General features: G+C 33.3%; 2 protein-coding genes across 3 annotated transcripts; one reads left to right on the top strand and one right to left on the bottom strand.

The window, feature by feature from the left end:
• Window positions 1-4,880: 4,880 nt before the first annotated feature.
• Window positions 4,881-7,300, bottom strand: LOC112771857 (alcohol dehydrogenase 1). Its single transcript, XM_025816677.3, has 10 exons — window positions 7,067-7,300; window positions 6,852-6,988; window positions 6,736-6,785; window positions 6,337-6,662; window positions 6,095-6,177; window positions 5,925-6,000; window positions 5,764-5,825; window positions 5,569-5,664; window positions 5,330-5,491; window positions 4,881-5,221 (listed from the first exon to the last, which is right to left on the bottom strand). Exons 1-10 carry the CDS (start codon window positions 7,104-7,106, stop codon window positions 5,105-5,107), a joined length of 1,149 nt encoding a protein of 382 aa, XP_025672462.1. The 5' UTR covers window positions 7,107-7,300; the 3' UTR covers window positions 4,881-5,104.
• Window positions 7,301-14,010: 6,710 nt separating this feature from the next.
• Window positions 14,011-15,457, top strand: LOC112772060 (AT-hook motif nuclear-localized protein 14). 2 transcript variants are annotated; one of them, XM_025816943.3, is made up of 5 exons: window positions 14,011-14,160; window positions 14,523-14,590; window positions 14,679-14,807; window positions 14,912-15,070; window positions 15,152-15,457. In XM_025816943.3, exons 1-5 carry the CDS (start codon window positions 14,133-14,135, stop codon window positions 15,311-15,313), a joined length of 546 nt encoding a protein of 181 aa, XP_025672728.1. In that variant the 5' UTR covers window positions 14,011-14,132; the 3' UTR covers window positions 15,314-15,457. The 2 variants fall into 2 exon arrangements, with proteins under 2 accessions (XP_025672728.1, XP_072081707.1); XM_072225606.1 differs by lacking the exon at window positions 14,011-14,160 and having other exon boundaries at window positions 14,453-14,590.
• The last annotated feature ends 3,912 nt before the right edge of the window (window positions 15,458-19,369 follow it).

Raw genomic sequence — 19,369 nt, 5'->3', positions numbered from 1 at the left:
GAGCTGGCTGTGTCGACGTCCTGGGGGGGACATGCACGGGTCTGGATGATGACGGGCCGGCTACGGAATGTGACCCCAGAGTCTGGGCCGATGCTAGCGTCCCACCCAGGACAAAAGTCTGCACAGGAGGCACCGTGGCAGGCTCGTTCAGATCTACATCTAACGGTGCCTGTGTCCCTGTCGTGTGAACCCGTCCTCGTGCAGCATCATCCTCCTGCATGATGGTCCGGATATCCTCAAAGAAATGCGGTCCACCGAACTTGGCGACAATCCCATCACTAGCAAGGAAGTCTGGAAACATGGAGCCCGGACTCACCCATGGAGTACTCTCCTGAAGTGTCTGGTCGTTACCGGGAACACCGACGAAATAATCTCCAAGAGGTCCACCCCCAAGCCCAGCGTCAGTGTGACTCGTGGGATCTCCCATACCAGATCCATACCACTCACCATCATGCCCCCCTGATGGGGCCTATCAACCCCCGCCCCATCACCTCCTCCAACTGCATCCCCCCCAGGCTGATGGGCATCCTCTCTAGCAGCAGCCCCCCTCCTCCTGCCTCCACGCCCACGTCGTCTCCCGCCACCCCTACCTGCGTCCTCGACATCCTCCATAGCATGATCCAGCCAGTTCCACTCACGCTGGCTACGACATGTCCCGACTCGAGCTCTCCTCTCAAGACGACGTCTGTCAGGAACATCGTCGACTCGGTCCATCTCTGGAACTTGGCCTGCACCCCTCTGCGTCGCCTCATCCGGAATAGGAAGACCTCTCGGATCCCCCAATAATATCTCCGACGACAGGAACCTCTTTCCGTGCTGATGCCACCATGCCAAGAAATCATGCAAGGGACCCGGGTCAGCCACTATGTCGAACTGTAAAATGTGCTCCGCACGATTCTGCCAGTGAAGATGCCAGTCAGGTAAGTGCGACGGGAACCAACGGTCACCTCCTCGCCCGTCCTTCGACATCAAGAAGTCGATGTTCAGGGCGGGATGCGGCGGGGGCTGAACGCCGCCAAACTGCGGTAAAACTCTATCAACCTGATGCCTTTCAACCACCGCAAAATAAATCAGGGACGTCACACAACGCCATAACATCGTATGACGAGGCTCCAAGACCTCCGGATGGACAACCTGGATGACGTCGAGTGCGCTATAGGGCATCCATATGAACTAAAAAGACAAAAAAGAAAAACAATATCACGCTTCTGTTAGACCATATAAACTGAAAGAACGACTATAAATAGATATGGGCTCCGCGTACTTACATCTCGAGGCTGTAACAAGTCGATCTTCAGGCGAGCCATCTGTACACGAGGTCCCTTGTTGCTAATCCCAGGATTGTAACCAGACCATCTGCGCAAGAAAATATACATTTTAACGCGTTCATGACTCATTATACAAGGCACGAAATTGCTTGCACAATTGAAAATTCATAACAATAAGGATACATAATACAAAACAATAACGGTACCTCGAGGCAAGGGGCCAGCTAAACACATCATACCCAATAGGCCTAAAAGAAGGAAACCTCCAGAAGATCCAAGAATGCAGTAACTGTAACGGCCCAGCTAACTTCACGACATGTCTGTTGGCGACTCGGCACATGCACCGGTACAACCAACCTAGTGCCGCCGATCCCCAACTGTAGCCACCCATCTCCTCAAGTCTAGCAACAAAGGGTAGCCATCTGATGTGTATACGATTGCCGGACTTGTCGGCAAACAGCTGCGTGCCCAACAACATCATGATATAGGCACGGGCAAAGCGCCTAACTGTCTCCTCATCAGCCCCTACGGGACACTCTGCAAATGTCTCCTGGAACCAGGTGCAGTTGACTGCGAATTTCTGAACTTGGTTTTCGGGAGGTAAAACACCGAGCAACTCATGGAACCACTGCCAAGCTGGCCTCCCACCCTCAATGTAAAGGTGGAAGTCTGTCAGGCAACCACTGACGTAATGTCCGTCCACTGGCAACCCCAGCTGGTAAGCGACGTCCTGAAGCGTGATGGTGCACTCTCCGAACGGCATGTGGAAGGTGTGCGTCTCAGGCCGCCACCTCTTGACGAATGCGCTGACTAGGGGTTCGTCTAGTCGGAACCATCTGTCGTTCAGTCTCGCAAGATGGTACAATCCGGCCATCTGCAAGTACGGAACGTACCTCTCATCAAGACGCATCCCCTGCTGCCGCCTAACGCTGGATATGCAACGCCGAGGCTGGGCAGTAGATAAACCGCATAATTAGAACAGATGCACAAACCACTAACGTATACAATATATTTCATAAAGAACCAAAAAATAAATCGTGCGACACATCATATATTAAGCCAGCGACCAACCTTGTATACACAAACCGCTAACATAAACCACGTGCAAAAACCATTAACAAAAACAACAATCACTAACAAGTAAAACCGTTAATGAAAACCCCTAGCCTAAACCTCAACCCTAAACCACTACCCTAAACCACTAACAGTCACTGAAACCACTATACAAAACCATTAACAAAAACCACTAAGAAAAAACAATAACAAAAAACCACTAACAAAAACCACTGGCTTATACCACTATCCTAAACCGCTAGCACTAATAGAAACCGCTATCAAAAACCATTAACGAAAACCACTTGCCTACATCACTATCCTAAACCACTATCCTAAACCACTAACCTAAACCAGTAACCTAAACCACTAACAATAACATAAACCATTATAAAAAACCATTAACTACTACCACTATCATAAAACCACTATCATAACCCATGAAGAAATACCGCTATCATAAACCGCTTTCATCAACCACTACCATAAACCACTAACAAAAAACACTATCAACAGCGCAACATCATAAACCACTAACCTCTTCGTTGATTACACCGGCGATATGAGTAACTCCATCCAAACGATAAAGCCTCCCCGGATCATCCCCCATCGCCTGAATATGCCACTCCGGTCTTACTCGGCCCGAATGTTGGTCGTTTTCTCTAGGATTTGGTGGGATATGAGAATGATAAAGTGAATCGAATGAACTTGGTTCGAACTCCTTATATAGCCGAAATCCGTGTAATTCGAATCAATTAGACTCGAATTACTAACACTCACCAAATTCACCTAATTCGAATCAATATGATTCGAAATTCACTCAAGTGCCGTTTTCCAAGTAATTCGAAATGATATGACTCGAACTACTCCAACATAATTCGAAGTAAGTCGTTTCGAATTATTAAGGAATTTTGCATGCATAATTCGTTTCTAATTGATTCGAATTACGTGAGAATATTCTTTGATAGTAATTCGATTTGAATTAATTCGAATTACTTGCAAACTGAATTCGAATCCTTTTGATTCGAATTATATAAAAATCTGTTCTAGTGGATTGACGTATCGAAAGTTGATTTAGCGGATTTATGTTAAACTGAGCTCCCCTTGGCTCATTTGAATTTTTTATCCTAATTTATATGTGTTGTTACTTATATTGGCATTAATTATTTCTTATCATGTGGTAAATGATAACTGGTGACAATATTTTAGATTTTTAGTACTATATATTATATATTATGTGGTTGACTGTTTTTTCTTTTTTATCAAATAGTATTAAAGTTTTTAAAAGAAAATTACAAAATTCAACTTGGTGATGGACTGATGGTAAGTATATAAGATCCAAACAAGGCCATAGGTAACGAAGGGGATTTAAGTGAAGAGACAGGTGTCAGTTATGGATTTTTATGTGTTAGAGTTGTCGGAAGGAACAAGCCAGTGACGTGTTTATCCTTATCCATCAAATCACACTCTCTCAGTCTCTCTCCTACTCTCTGCTTACTAATTAGAAATTACTCCACCACTCATAAAAAAGATTGTGACTGTCAAAAACTCAAAATGAAATGTTAATAGAAACGGAGTAAAATGATATTAAAATAAAGGATAAGATTCTGGAAAGAATATAATATAATTGGTGGACCAGGGAAAAGTGTAGCACAAAATTTGAATGATAATATACCAAATTGCTTTCTTTTTGTTAGATTTCCTTGTAAACTTTTAAGAATTTAATGTTTCGGTATAAAAAAAAATTTACATCTATATTTAATTATATAACATTAAATCAATAATTTTTTTTTTTTTTATGTTGGTCGTATAAATAATCATAAAAAAATAAGATGTAACTGGACTATTGTATATTTGTATTGCATATCAAAATTAAATCATGTTAGTTCTATATATTTTTGGGGGTTGCATTGCATGCTATCTTAATTAATTAGTTTAATGTTCATACTTCATTCAGATTGTTTATGCAAAATTGTGAACTTTATATAGGCATTTGGAATTATACTAAATACTAGTCCACATGCACATGATAACAACAAATCACCAAACTAGTAAATATCCTTATTTTATTATGTCACAAGCAATTGATTTATGTATTTCAAATGAAACTCCAAAAGTAAAAAAAGCAATCTTATTGGTGTGAAAAAATTAAGCAAAGTTATATGGAAGTGTCCATGTAAAATGAAAAGGCAAATAACAATTGCTTGATCCCCATGAAGAAAAAGACAATCTATTAGGTCCATAGAGAATAGAAAAGAAAAGATAAAGGCATTAAAGCATGGGTGTGTGCATGTGATTCAAACATTTTTAATATGTGGGGACTGCATCTGCTCTCAGCATTTGGCATCTCATTCTAAATTTACTTATACTATTAAGATATCAGTACAGTAGTAATTAGTTAAGATCAGTTGTTTCTGTTTTATTGATTGGTTAGATAAAATATAAAGGTGCATGAATTCGGAAACCAAATTGAACTATATTTTAATGTATGTTTGGATACTGTATTACTGTCAACTTGACCAAAAAAAAAAGGAATATCCCCAAATAAACAATTAATAATAAACTAATAATAGGTGAATAGTTTTATAATTAATCTAATGAGCAAAAAATCTACCAAAGACATGGACAATAGATATGCTCAACAGTCAACACTCATGGTCATAAATAATGCTGCTTAAATATGATACAAAAGCCACAACTGCTTATTTTTTAAGAATTTTATTGCTGCTTAAATATATTAAGGGACCCCTCACTCTCAGAATCACTTAATTATATAATTTGTTTCAGCCTTCCATGCAGATGAGGCACCTAATTGACTCTCCTTTCAGCATTAAATCAAATGATTTATTGATCTCAGAGAATGGGATTGAGTGAGTGATGAATTTCTCCAATTCTAGCTCCTGCAGCATCACCAGTGTCAAATTTGCAATACATATTAGAAAAAGTGGACTTTATAAAACATTTGAAGTTCATAGATATGAATATTTTAGATGTAAGGTTAGCCTTACTTTGTTCATGTACTTCTCCACAACAGAGGGAATATCAGAGAGTGGTTTGTAGTTTCCATAGAAGGTACCCTTAACAGTCCTCTCATACAATAAGTTGATGGATTTTGTTTTGAATTCATCTTCACTGCTTGGTAGACCAACAAGCACAGCAACACCCCAACCCTGAATCAAGAAACAATTAAGTTGCAACATTACTTACTTATTACTTGCTTAATAAGTTACCATCTACAATTACATACATCATGAACAGATTCAAATGCTGCAATCGCGACTTCTACGTGTCCAGTGCATTCTAGAGCGCGATCAACTCCTCCATCGGTCATTTCAACAATCACCTATTCAGCAATCAAAATGCAAAGTCTATTAAAAAAAATACCAGAAGAATTTAATTTTTTCATATACTGTCAGTGTTTATATTTTGGAACTAAACTAACCTGTTGCACAGGTTTGTCATGATCTTTTGGGTTCACAAAGTCAGTGATTCCAAAACTTTTGGCTGCCAAGAAATTTTAGAGGCAAAAGTTTAATGAGGAATTTAATTTAACTGCATATGTTACATTGAATGTTAAAAATTGTGAGCAATTATGGAACCTACCTTGTTCCTGTCTGCTAGAAAGTATATCAACTCCAATGATTCTTGATGCACCAGAAAGCCTTGCCCCTTCAGCAGCCTAAACATGAACATCAATCAACAAGGAAAAGAAAAAAAGCTATCAAATCACTCAAATACAATGCTAAGTATAATGGATTAGTAAAGAAACATACAGCAAGACCAACTGCTCCCAATCCAAAGACAGCAACAGTAGAACCGGGCTTTGGTTTTGCCACATTTAAGGTTGCACCAAGTCCTACAAACATCAACAAATCTAACATTAAAAAAAAAAGGTACAATTATCTAGGTTGTTTACTAACTCTATATATTTACATAGCCGATCCTAGCCAGTGGGATAAGACATTGTGCAAGGATCAAAGTTGGTTACTAATTAAGTAGTAATTGTGGTTAGTACCTGTGCAGATTCCACAACTGAGAACACAAACTTTGTCAAGTGGGGCAGCAGGGTTGATCTTTATAACACACTTAGCATGTGAGACAGTGTATTCACTGAATGTGGAAGTTCCAAGGAAGTGGTAAATGGGTTTTCCATCTTTGGAGAATCTTGATTTTCCATCACTTAGCATGACACCAGTATCAGTGTTGAGCCTGAGGACTTCACAGAGGTTGCTCTCTTCAGACTTGCAGCTTCGGCATTCGCCACACTCTCCGGTGAACACAGGTAGCACATGATCTCCTGGCTTCAGATTTGTCACACCCTCCCCTATGCTCTCCACAATCCTGATTATTCAAAATTAATCAAACAAGCAAGAACATATGATTCTGCAAAGAAAGAAAGATATAATAGGCTAACCCTGCAGCTTCATGACCGAGTATGCGAGGAAACAACAAATTCCTACCCCCCTGAATAAGAATAAAACAAGTTATCTTGAATATTAATGAAGAAGTGAAGAAGAGAGTAAAGCATACCTTGCTCTTCCAGAAGTAAAGATCAGAATGACAAAGACTAGTGTAGAGGATCTTCAAGCGAACTTCACCGGCCTCTGGTGGTGCTACCTCTACTTCTTCTATGGCCAGTGGCTTCCCTTCTTCCCATGCAACCGCAGCTATCAATGCAATAATCATTTCATCAATGCATTGAAGAAAAAGAGAGAAAGAAACATAACATGACTAAGTAATAGTACCTCTGCACTTGATGACTCGACCAGCTGTGCTGCTAGACATGGCTTCCTTCTTTGTGATGAATGATAATGGATTGGTGTTTCTTTAGTACTAGCTTTAGTGTTTTATGGTCTTCAATTTTCTTCCTGTGCTTCCTGCTACCAACATCAACTCTAATAATAGCAACAAGCTTAAGATCAGAGTGTGTTTTGTTGGCTTCTGCTTAACATTATTTAGTGTATTTACTGATTAATCATGTTAGTTCCTCCAAAACTTAACTGTTAAAGTAGACTGGTATCAACAGTGTGACAGTGATAGAAGTGGACAACCAGAGCTATCAAATCCTGTGCCGTGTGTCTCTTGAATTCTTCCAGCATGCATTTTCAAATAAGGGACACTTGTCTTAGTAAGAGTACTGCATGATATGATATCTTATGTTATGATTAAGATTGAAGAGTTGTCTATCTCATGCATATTCAAACAACGAGCTAGCTTTGATAAATAAAACCATATCTGTTTAATTATATGAATTATCAATATCTGTGTAATTAAATAGGTAATTAAGATAATCTTTTTATAATTTATACAATTAAATAGACAACTTCAAAAATATTTAAAGTAATAAGTATAATGACAGAAATTAAATAATTAAATATTAGAATATTTATCATAGGAAAATCTTTAAAAGAAAAAAATCTATGAACTTAGATTTGGTTTGATAAAAAAAAATTTCTAAAATTGTTGTTGAAAGTTGTCTTTTAAAAGTTACAGTACCTGCGCTTCAGATCTTTGATAAAATCAAAATAAAAATTATTTTTACCACAATTATATTTGATAAAACATCTTTTAAAAATAAAAAAAGACCGGACATATCTATAATAAAGAATAATTACATTTTTTTTAATTTTAAAATTTTATATAATATAAATATTAAAAAATTATTCCATAAACTCGTACAAAAATTAAAAGATTGAAAACTAAGAAAATTATGAAATTTTATATAAGTATGCCTAAATACTTGTTATGTATTATTTAATAATAAATTTCATAAAGCACTGTTATTATTTAACAAGACTAATAAACATAAAACATTACTCTATTCTAGTAGACCAATAACATTACACGAACCAAATATATTACAAGGGGAACCATAGAATAAATTAATTAATTAACATCACTTGTAAGAAAAAAATGACTAGAAATCATCAATAATTTCTCAATTGCAAAATGTGGCCGCTTTGATATTTTAAAATTAAATTTGTATTCATCAAAATTAAAAAGTTTAATATAATTTTATATAATAAATATTTAAAATTACCTTTATTAATTATTAACATCAAATTTCCTTTATTTTTCTACACATTTTTTATTTGTTGAAGTCCTCATATATTTTTTATTTTTCACCCAAACCTTCATAAATTCTACGCACATCACACACTATGTATGAACTTCTTTTATTTTAGAAGCCAAAAATACTAAAAAAATTAAATACAAGTAGAGGAATTTAAGAGCACCTTAATTTTTAAAAAAAAAATTTTGTTTTACCAAAGATAGGAGACTCGAATCTGCAACCTCTTAATTAAGTATGGAAAGACTATACCATTTAAGATATAACTCATTGACCTTAATTTTTAAAAGTTTAAGTACAAATATATTTTTTTTTATTTATCCAACATAAAATAAAGTATTTAACTCTCCAAAAAATTTTATCAAATCAAATTCTAGTACAACAAAATCTTTGTTCGATCTTGAAAAATACAAACATAATGATGAATACTATAGTAAAAATGGTGATAAGATCATTTTCAGCATGTAGAAATTTTAATGCCCTAAAAGGAGTTTGAAAAAAAAAATATTCAGTCTTCCTTCTTCATTATTACTCTATTAGTCTGATACCTCACATTTTCACTCTGAATCATATCACACTTTCCAACACCTTCAATCTCTGAATTCTCCTCTGTGAGCTTGTGCGAATAGAGTTTTCACAATAATGAGCCGCCCACCATCACCACCACCTTTCAACAGTTTCGAGCGGGAATAAGCGTCCCTTTAGGGTACTTTAATGTGATAATATCCTTACCATTTATCAATGAAGACGATGTTCCGAAATTTGTACTCGGTATCTTTGTAGGAGTGCTGGTTGTTCTATCATTCTAAAGATTATTATTTTAATTTTTAATTTGTTTGTGACAATACATATATTAATTATAATCACAAATGATGTTATTTTAAATTAAATGACTTATATAATGGTGATCTCATTTATTGTTATAAATGTTAAATTGAATAAGTCATTATTACTTTTGATTTTGAATTAAATAAGAATAAAACCAGATATTATCTTTTATCCTTTAGATAATTATCTTTTGAATTTCAGATATATTATCTTTTAGACTTTAGATACTATTTGATTTGGGTTTTAGAGTTTAATAGGTGTTATGCTCAAATATATGTAACATGACTATTTTTTAGGTAATTATCTACTTATATTAAAATATTAACATATATTATATTAGATATCTCAAATTATTCAACTGTTATCAAATATTATTTTCACGTAAAACTAAGTAGTTTTCTTCAATTTATCTATTCTATTATATAAAAATCGGATGTCTGCACTTAATGATGGAGCTGACGTAGCATGCTCTGGAGAGTGTTTCCCGATTTAATTATTTTAACTCATTCAATACAATTTATTACCATGACTTAATTATATCAGCTAATTGATTTGATTAGATATTTAAATATTAATATAATTTATTATAATATATATTACTTAATTAATTTTACTACATTAATTATAATTTGTTATATTAGTTAATTAATTTATTCATTTATAAAGTCTGAAATAAAATAAATAATTTATTGTTTATTCTAATTGAATTTATTAAATTTAATTATACATTATATACGAATTAATAATAATTTGTAAATTACTTTATATTATATATGTATTAACAAAATATTATATATGTCTTAATGTGTTAATTAAATATTATATACGCACAGAAAAATAAATACAAAGATGATTTATATAATATTAATAATATTATATTAGCACGGTGATTTTTTTTTGTTTTGATATCATATAGTATTAATAATGATAATATTATTATATAGTATTATATAAACTTTCTAATATTAGTATAGAAAATTAGAAAATTATTCCTTATGGCAATCATTCTTAGTAGAATAGTGTGTCCTTTATATAGTATTAATAATTGTTGCTTAATTTAAAGTAATCGTATGTTAGTATCTTAAATTTATTTTCAATAATGTCCTAAATAGATAAATCTAATTGAATTGAATGATTATATAAAATATTCTATATTATTAATATACTAAAATTAAATTTATTTTTTGTACAGAATTTTATAGGTAAATTTTATACAAGATTAAGTAATTTTTTATTTTTTTTATTTGTTTTATTTATGTTAATTTATTTAATTTTAAGTAGCGTCATATTTACAATTACCGCCAGTATGATATTTTATAAAATATGAAAATTAATTTTTTTATAATTTAAATATCAATGTTTGAATAGAAGAACTTAACAGACTCACAATGAGAGAGAGAAGAAAATTTACTTAGAGAAAAGAAACTCGGCATGAGAATGGTGGCGATGGGCTCAACAGCGACGGTAACGGGATGAGCAACGATGATGACATAAGCTGTGAACAGTGACGGACTCAGAAAAATTTAGTAATGGGGACAAAAATATAATAAAATTTAGGTATAGATATTTTTTTTGCTTCCCACGATATTCAACAAGTTAAGGACTAATCCGTCATGAATTTGAATTCCATTTAAGAATCTACAATTGGCCGGCAACGAGTATAGGCCGGCAACGAGTTGCTATACATACGAGACAGAATTCGAACCCTCAATACTTATTTAAGCGGACTCACTTGATCAATCTAAATTGGTTTAGATATATTCAAAATTTAAAATTAGAACTATCTAATACATATTGATAAGAACTAGAAATATACACACAATCATTATTATAATATTTAAAATAATAAAAATATAATTTCATACACATAGTATAACTAATTTTTAACCAAAATAATTACAGTATATTATAATTGTCAAATCTACTTATTATAATTTTTATAGTATAAATAAATTTTTTAACCAAAATAATTACAGTATATTACATAGATAATATATTTTTTTATCTTAGACAATTTTTAAAAAATTACTAATAATTTAAGTTGTATTTAATTAGAAAACTAAGTTTTAATTTAATTATTAATTAATTAACTAATATAATATAATTAATTATCACTAATTTTTTTGTGTATTTATTTATTTTTCATACTAAATCAAATTTAACAATATAATTATTATGTGTTAAGTTTAACAAAATATTTTTTAACATAAAATACAAAAGAACTATTTATATTTTATTTTGAGACAAATATAATATAATAAGTGGTATATATGTATATAAATATTAATTTTTTTCAAAAAAATTTGTGGGGGCAAATGCCCCCTCTATATTAAACGTGGGTTCGTCTCTGGCTGTGAAGGAAGATGGGAGTTGTGAATAGGTAAGCGGCGATGGACTCAGCAGCAACATGACAGGAGCTATGCAGTTTTTTTGTGAAGAAGTCGAGAAGAAGAAGATTTTAGGTGAGGATGATTGAGTTTATCTTGCATGGCTATAGAGTATAGACTGAAGCTATGAATAATGTGTGATGTGAGGCAAATCCTAATTACTAAAAAGTGTTTATATGTATATATTCGGGGCAGGTACACCTTAAACCCGACTATACCTGTCTTAAGCAAAATCTGTCCCGACTCGAGTCAAGTTATTATCCTTTTCATCCGGGTATAGACAGGTCGGGTACCTGCGTATTCGAAAATTCCTGCCAAGTCTAACCACGTAATGATACTCATTTTATTAAGGGTTTATCGCTAGCCAATGGATTGCTATATACACAAAGCGAGATTCTAACTTCTAATAGTTGTTTAAGCGGACGAGTGAGATGATCACTTAACAAACTCAAATTGATTAAGATAAATACTAATTATTTTTAATATTTTAATATTAAAAATTTTAAAAATTTGATTTTAATTATAACTTTATAAAATATTTATAATAATAATTATTATATATATTATTTAATTTTTTAATAAAATTTTTAATATAATTTTATGTATTATCCCGTACCTTGTAGGTACGGGAACAGACACTAGTTATCTTAAAAAGTGCCAAATAAAATTAAAATGAAAGAGTAAAAGATTAACGAGAGCACTTAAAGTGGAAAAAATTTACATACCTGGACACCCTTTTCTTTTAATTTTATTTGGCACTTTAATGTAATAAAAAAAAGTGACTATTTGCATAAAAATGTTTTCAAGTAAAAATAGTTGATAACTATATGATTAAACAGATTAACATAATATATGTCGACAACTTATCAACTATATGATACTATCATGTGAGTAACTACCTAAAACGAATTGTCAACTATATGATATTTGGCACTTTAATGTAATAAAAAACAGATACTATCATGTGAGTAGCTACCTAAAACGAATTAGTCATGTTTGGTCACTAATCAACTACATGATACATATTTTCAGAATATTGTGAATTTAAAGGAAGTATATCTTCAAGCATCTAGGAAGCTAATGGAGCTGCCGGATTTATCTAGAGCCTTAAAGCTTCAAGTATTAAACATTTCTGAGTGTGTGAGTATGCGCCAGGTTCCCTCATCTATTGCACCATGCCACAATCTACTTGAGCTCAATTTAAGTAGATGTTACTGTTAATGTTGCAAATGTGAGGAGTGCATAAAGTTAGTCCCACGTCAAAGAAAGCAAGAAATCCATTAACTTACTACCTTAAGGTTTTGAGTTGGATGTATTGTCTTCTCATCTTTCTATGCTGCCACACAACATAGGCATGCTCTCATCATTGAAGTACTTGTCACTTTGGCGGAGCAACATAACTTGCTTGCCCGAAAGCATCAAGCATCTGTCACTGCTGAAATCACTCAACTTGAGGGGTTGTGAGATGCTTCAGTCCTTGCCGGAGCTTCCATCTTCTATTACAGAACTAGATGTTATTGACTGCACCTCATTAGAGACTACTACTCCATCTGCATTTGCCTGCTCCGACGAGCAGATTGAGACCGAAATCTTTGCTTTTGCCAACTGCATAAAGTTAGACCATCTTACAAAGAAAGGGATTATGGAAGATGCGTGTATGAGAATAGAGAGAGCAGCGAATACTTGTCTAGCAGCAATAAAAGAGAACGAGGACAATGATAGAAGAGCATTACTTGTTAATCCACACTATCACTACAAGGTTCAGGGTTGCTTGCGAGAGAACGAGATGGAGAAGGAGGATGGAAGAGAATATCAATATCATCATAGGGTTCAGTTTTGTTTGCCTGGAAAACAAGTTCCAAGTTGGTTCACTCATAGAAGCAGAAACAAAGAAACCATGATGACTATTGAACTTGTCCTTCTTCCCATGCAACCGCAGCTATGAATGCAATTAATCATTTCATTAATTTTTTTAATTTATTGTTTAAAAAATCATCTAAATACATAAATTTAATTAAAAAATTATATAAAATTGTTTATATCAAAATTAAACTAAAAAAATGTATATGAGAGGTAAATGTGGAAATAGAAAAACTGATATCCGGTTTTGGAGGTTGGTTATTTGTATACCTAAAGAGTCCAATTCGACTAGCTATACATTAAATTCTTTTAGCTTTTTTTTCACATAAATTCAAAAAGAAGAAAAATAATTACAACAAAAGCATACATAAATGGAATGTTTGGTACATCCTTTTTTTAATATTTAAAATACAAATTCAAATATCTTTAAAATCAATTTGTTTAAAACTAAATTTAAAAATCAAAATTATAATCTGAATAAAATCCGAAATAATCTAAACGGATTCAACAATAATTTAAATTATATGAAATTTGAAAATAAAATAAAATAACCATTCCAATTAGAAAACTTGAAGAGCGTAGTATTCAAAACTAACCTTTCTTCTAACCTTGTGCAGAGAAGAAGAAGCAGGGAAGAGAATCGAGAGGTCTTCATCTTCTGCCAAGATGCCAAGAACCCAATTACGCAAAATTGGTCAGTTTCATCTTTTTGTTTTATTTCTGAGAAATATTCATACATGAATGAGGAAATAAATTCTTCTTACCATTTCAATTTTCAAAAGAATTAGATGTAGATAATCAATGAAAATTTTATTGTTTCAGGTTTTTTCTTTCCTGAGTGTGTAAGAATTTTTGTATGGGATAATGTCTATCTATCATGTTCTCTTTTTTTTCTGTTTCAGTTCTTGCTACTTATTACATTAATGATTCAATTTTATGGTGAACTAATATGGTTTGGATTCATTATTATGAGTTCAAAACAATTTCTTTTTATTTGCTTTATAATGTCAATCTTCACTTTTATACTGTGTATTTTGATAAATCTATATTCTGAAGATGGCCTTAGAGAAGTAGAAGATTTCGGAAGGACCGTTCCTTTTGAGTTGACTGTCTATCCTGGAGAGGTACCATCATACACACTTTTAAGGTTTCAATTATATTTTATCGATTAATTATGAATCAAGAATTAGATCCTCTTCAAATTTGGTGCAGGATGTTGTCGCAAAGCTGTGGAAGGTTTGGGAAGCAAGTACTCACTCTAGCTATGCAATTGCAGCCTTCGGTCATATATCAAAAGCCGCAATTGGCAAACCAAACTCAGATTTGTTTCGTATATATGAAGTACAAGCAAACAATCACTTATGTGTACTTATTCATGTGTGTCATTCTTTAATGTTCTTCTCTTATTCCATTTATTTACGTGCTTTTCTGCCATCTGCATGTAGGGAGACTTTGAGATTCTGTCTCTGTCTGGACATTATGTGAATGAAGAGGATGGTTCTGCAGATTGGCGTTTGGGCATCACACTGGCTGATTCTGACAGTGATAGAGAGGCTTTTGGTGGCAGCTCCATCAATACATTGATAGCTTCTGACATTGTATCTGTAAGAAAATTTCACTTATTTTCAACTTACTTTCTTGAATTGTAATGTGATTATACATTCTACTAACTTTGTAACTTTTAGGTACGTATTATAAACTTTGAGAAAGAAGAAGAAAAGAGCGATGAAACTGGAACTTCCTCTACAATTGGTGGGGTGCTGATGTCCCTGCTCCTTGCTCTTGAGAAGAAAATAATGGGATTCTTTTCGGATCCGATGGTCAACGAGAGTGATAAGGAAAACTAATTTGAGAACAATGTGACTAGTTTGATTTCTAAAAGGATTACCTTTTTCGTTTGAGGATAGTTTGATTGTATGTTTCAGGTTTGGTTAAATAATAATAAAGTAGACTATAAAACATTTCAGTACGATACTCAAGAATTGTATTCATCATGAGTCATTTCACTGCATTAAGCTAGCAATTACTAGCTACTTCTCTTTTAATGTCTTCCTCAGTTTTAGAGGTCAATTCCAATGAAGGGGATTATGCCAATCCTTTTCATTATTCTCCTGAATTTAAAGAGAGACTCCAACCCAATGATTTTATGGATTGGGCAAGTCTTTAAACCAAAAGCAAGTTGAGACATATATAAGAAGTAATTATCTACTTATATTAAAATATTAATATATATTATATTAAATATGTCAAATTATTCAATCGTTATCAAATATTATTTTCGCATAAAAATATTTTTACTTAAGTAGTCTTTTTCATTTCATTATCTTAAAATAAACTCGCGCCTTTTATTTTTTACCAAATATAAGAGACTCGAACCCGCAACCTCTTAATTGAGTATGGAGAGACTATGCCTTGCGCGACAATAAAATAGATATAATATTAATTTAAAATTTAATAATTATAAAATTAAATGATGTATTCATAAATTAGATTTTAAATAAAATTACAAAAATACTTAATTTAAATTTATTTATTCAATTTCATATTATTATTTTTATTCTTTTGAATAGTCACTATAATTTATTTTTTTAAAATTATATCTAAATACTATAGTATAAAAAGATTAAAAATAATTTCTATTATGAGGCTATTTTGAACTCTGTTTAATATAGTATAAAAATTCAATTTTTTTTAGAATAGTTATTATATGAATATAAATGAATATTTCAGAATTAGAGATATATATTTAGATTTATATGTATACATATCTATGTTTTTTTTTTTTTGAAATAAAGAGAGCTCAACGCAACACAGTGGAGCAATGAGGAAAAACTACAAGCAGTAACTCACTACCCAACACTAACCCACTCCTAGTCATTTTCGGCATGGCCATCAACAACTAAAGGGGTCACCACCACTCTAATCCTCAGAAACCTTAAACGACCTGGTCTCTACCACACTTGAGGCCTGATCTCGGAAGAGCCCGACATTTTTTTCTAGCCAGATTGTCCAGATAATAGCAAAGAACTCAATGAACCACCTCTTTCTGTCATCCTTCCTTACTGATAATTGCGTCCAGCTTTCAAAGTGTTGTTTTAGCGTACCTTCCAAAGGCACGCAGTCACGCACACCACACCTGCCAAGTGATTTCACACCCAAGAAACAAGTGAAAAGTAGTTTTCACATACTTACAACAGAAAACACACATATTGTCATTCTGGTTAATAACACGTAATCGACACAGTCTATCCTTGGTATTCACTCTGCCTATCAACACAAACCAAAAAAACAGCTCAATTTTCGGTGGAACGAGCCCATTCCAAACAGCACTAGTGAAACTATAATTTGTAATTTCTTCCGATAGAACTTCAGCCTGCACCACCTGCACAAAGAAGTTAGTTGAATAAACACCATCTTTTTATTTATGATTGTTAAAGTAACAATTATAGTTACTGTTAATATATAAAATATAATTGTAAAATTTAATTATCCTTATTAATGTCAATAACACTAATTCATTACATAATAAAATGATTAAAATGATTGAATATAAAAGACAATTGTAAAATTTAATTACCCTTATTAATGTCAATAACACTAATTTATTACATAATAAAAAGATTGAGAAGTATTTTAATTAGAAATGAAAGGATTAAAAGATAATTTTGTCACTTAAGCATTATGGTAGAGAATTATGCTAGAAATTTAGAAAGTTAAGAATGAAGGTAGAGGCTATTTTTAGCTGTGTTTTAAACTTTAACACATAGATAATAGAAGGAAAGAGTAAAAGATTAACCAGAGCAGGGAATGGGAGGAGTACCCGATTTTGGGAAGATAACTGGCTGCAAGGTGGCCCATTGAAGGTGGCATTTCCAAGACTATACTCTATTTCGAATCAGCAAGGTTCGATGGTAGGGGATTGTGGATTTTGGGATGGGCTTGAGTGGATATGGAACTTCCAGTGGCGGAGAGAGTTATTCCCATGGGAGCTGGAACTTGTCCACCAACTCCATGAGCGGCTAAGACAGGTGAAATTGACAGATGAAAAAGATGATAATATGGTCTGGAAGTTTGATAGTAAAGGAGTATTCTCTACTAAGTCTGTTGTGCAGGTCCTACAGTCGGAGAATCTGTCATATGAGATAACGAGTTACAGTTTCACAAGTTCTGTTTGGAGAGGAGTAGTACCGCCGAGGATCGAGCTGTTTGGGTGGTTTGTACTTATTGGCAGAGTGAGTACCAAGGAGAGATTGAGTAGAATAGGAATTATTAGGCCGATGATAATCTTTGTGTACTTTGCAAAAAGGAGGTAGAGTCGGTGGAGCATCTATTTCTTCTATGTGAGATAACATGACAGGTGTGGGATAGTTGGTTGAGGTCGTTTGGAGAGGTGTGGCCTATCCCTGGAACCATAAGGAAACTGTTTGAGAGATGGACTGGTAGGTATAAGCGGAAACAAGATCAGAAGAAATGGTTGCCGAGGTTCTTTACAGTTATTTGGAACATTTGGATGGAACGCAATGCTAGGATTTTTAATAATAAGGAAACAGGTGTGGACTTCGTAATAAGAAAGGCGATTCTGAGTTACAACGAATGGACTAAGAGTGATACTTTGGGTGGTTGAGGCATTGCAGAAAGCTTCAAAATTTATGTATTTTCTAAGTCTTGTTGTTTCTTTCGTTGCTCCACATTAGTGTGTTGAGCTTATGTTGATTCAAAAAAAAAGATTAACTAGAGCACTGAAAGTGGAAAAAATTTACATACCTGGACACCATCCCAAAGCTTTTCCAACCCGCTATCTATCACCATAAGTTTGGAAAAATTTTAAGTGTACTAAAACATTAGTGTTTGTTTTAACGATTAATTTTAATTAATATATATTTTATATATTTTTTATAATTTAAATTAACTATTAAAATAACTAAAATACTGGTGTTTTCCGTATACTTGAAACTCTTCTCATAAGTTTAACAAGGTTTTTAGTACAAAAAGATGATGATAAAGATTTCAAATGGCACACGCATTCCATTCAAAAAGTCTCAACTCTTCTGAAAGAGACTCAATACCTTGAGGAACACACAACAGACATTCCCCGTGCCTCGTCCAAGAACTACTAATTCTCAAAAACTGTCCCACTCTTCTTTGCTTCTTCCATAAACTTTTAAAGCCAATGGATTGCCATTAGCATAGTTAACCAGCTTGATGGTTAGCTCAGCATGAGCTTGGTCTCTTTCAATGTCATGGTTTTGTTTGAAGGCATTCAAATTAAAAAGCTTGAGATTCATCATCATTCAATGGCTTAACCTCATGTATGTGATCAACTTGTTTAACAAGAATACATGTTTATCCCTAGTTGTTACTCAAATCCTCTCCCACATAAATCTTGCAATTGGTCTGGATCATTGACATCATCAAGAACAAGAAGAATTCCCTTTCGACTAAGTCTTCGTTTGGCAAAATTGGTTATTCCATCATGTTTTTCCTCTAGTAGTTTAGAAAGAAGCTCTTTCTTCAAATGAGTCATGCCATATCTCTGAACTCTCTCCCTTACATTCTCCAAAAAAATATATACCTTGAAATTCATGCTGAAAATCTTACTTGCAAGAGTTGTTTTACCAATACCTCCCATGCCCCAAAATCCGATAACAAGAACAGCTTTCGATTCCCTGCATAATATTGATTCTAGCTCTGCAATTGGTTCATGAATTCCAACAAATTCTTTTGGATCACATTGGTATGCTTGGTTCAACCTTTGCAACACACAATTCACCAAATTGATTATAAAAAATTTTACAATTCAACTAGGTATTCTTTAAAAGTTGTACAATATTCAGCCTTTTATTACACAATAATTAAAATAAAAAATAAAACAAACATATCTAAAAATTATAAATAAATTTAGT

The sequence above is a fragment of the Arachis hypogaea genome, chromosome 18 (assembly GCF_003086295.3).
Source record: "Arachis hypogaea cultivar Tifrunner chromosome 18, arahy.Tifrunner.gnm2.J5K5, whole genome shotgun sequence".
Taxonomy (NCBI): Eukaryota; Viridiplantae; Streptophyta; class Magnoliopsida; order Fabales; family Fabaceae; genus Arachis; species Arachis hypogaea.
Note: the sequence above shows the minus strand (reverse complement) of the source record. Positions and strands in the feature narration are given on the sequence as shown.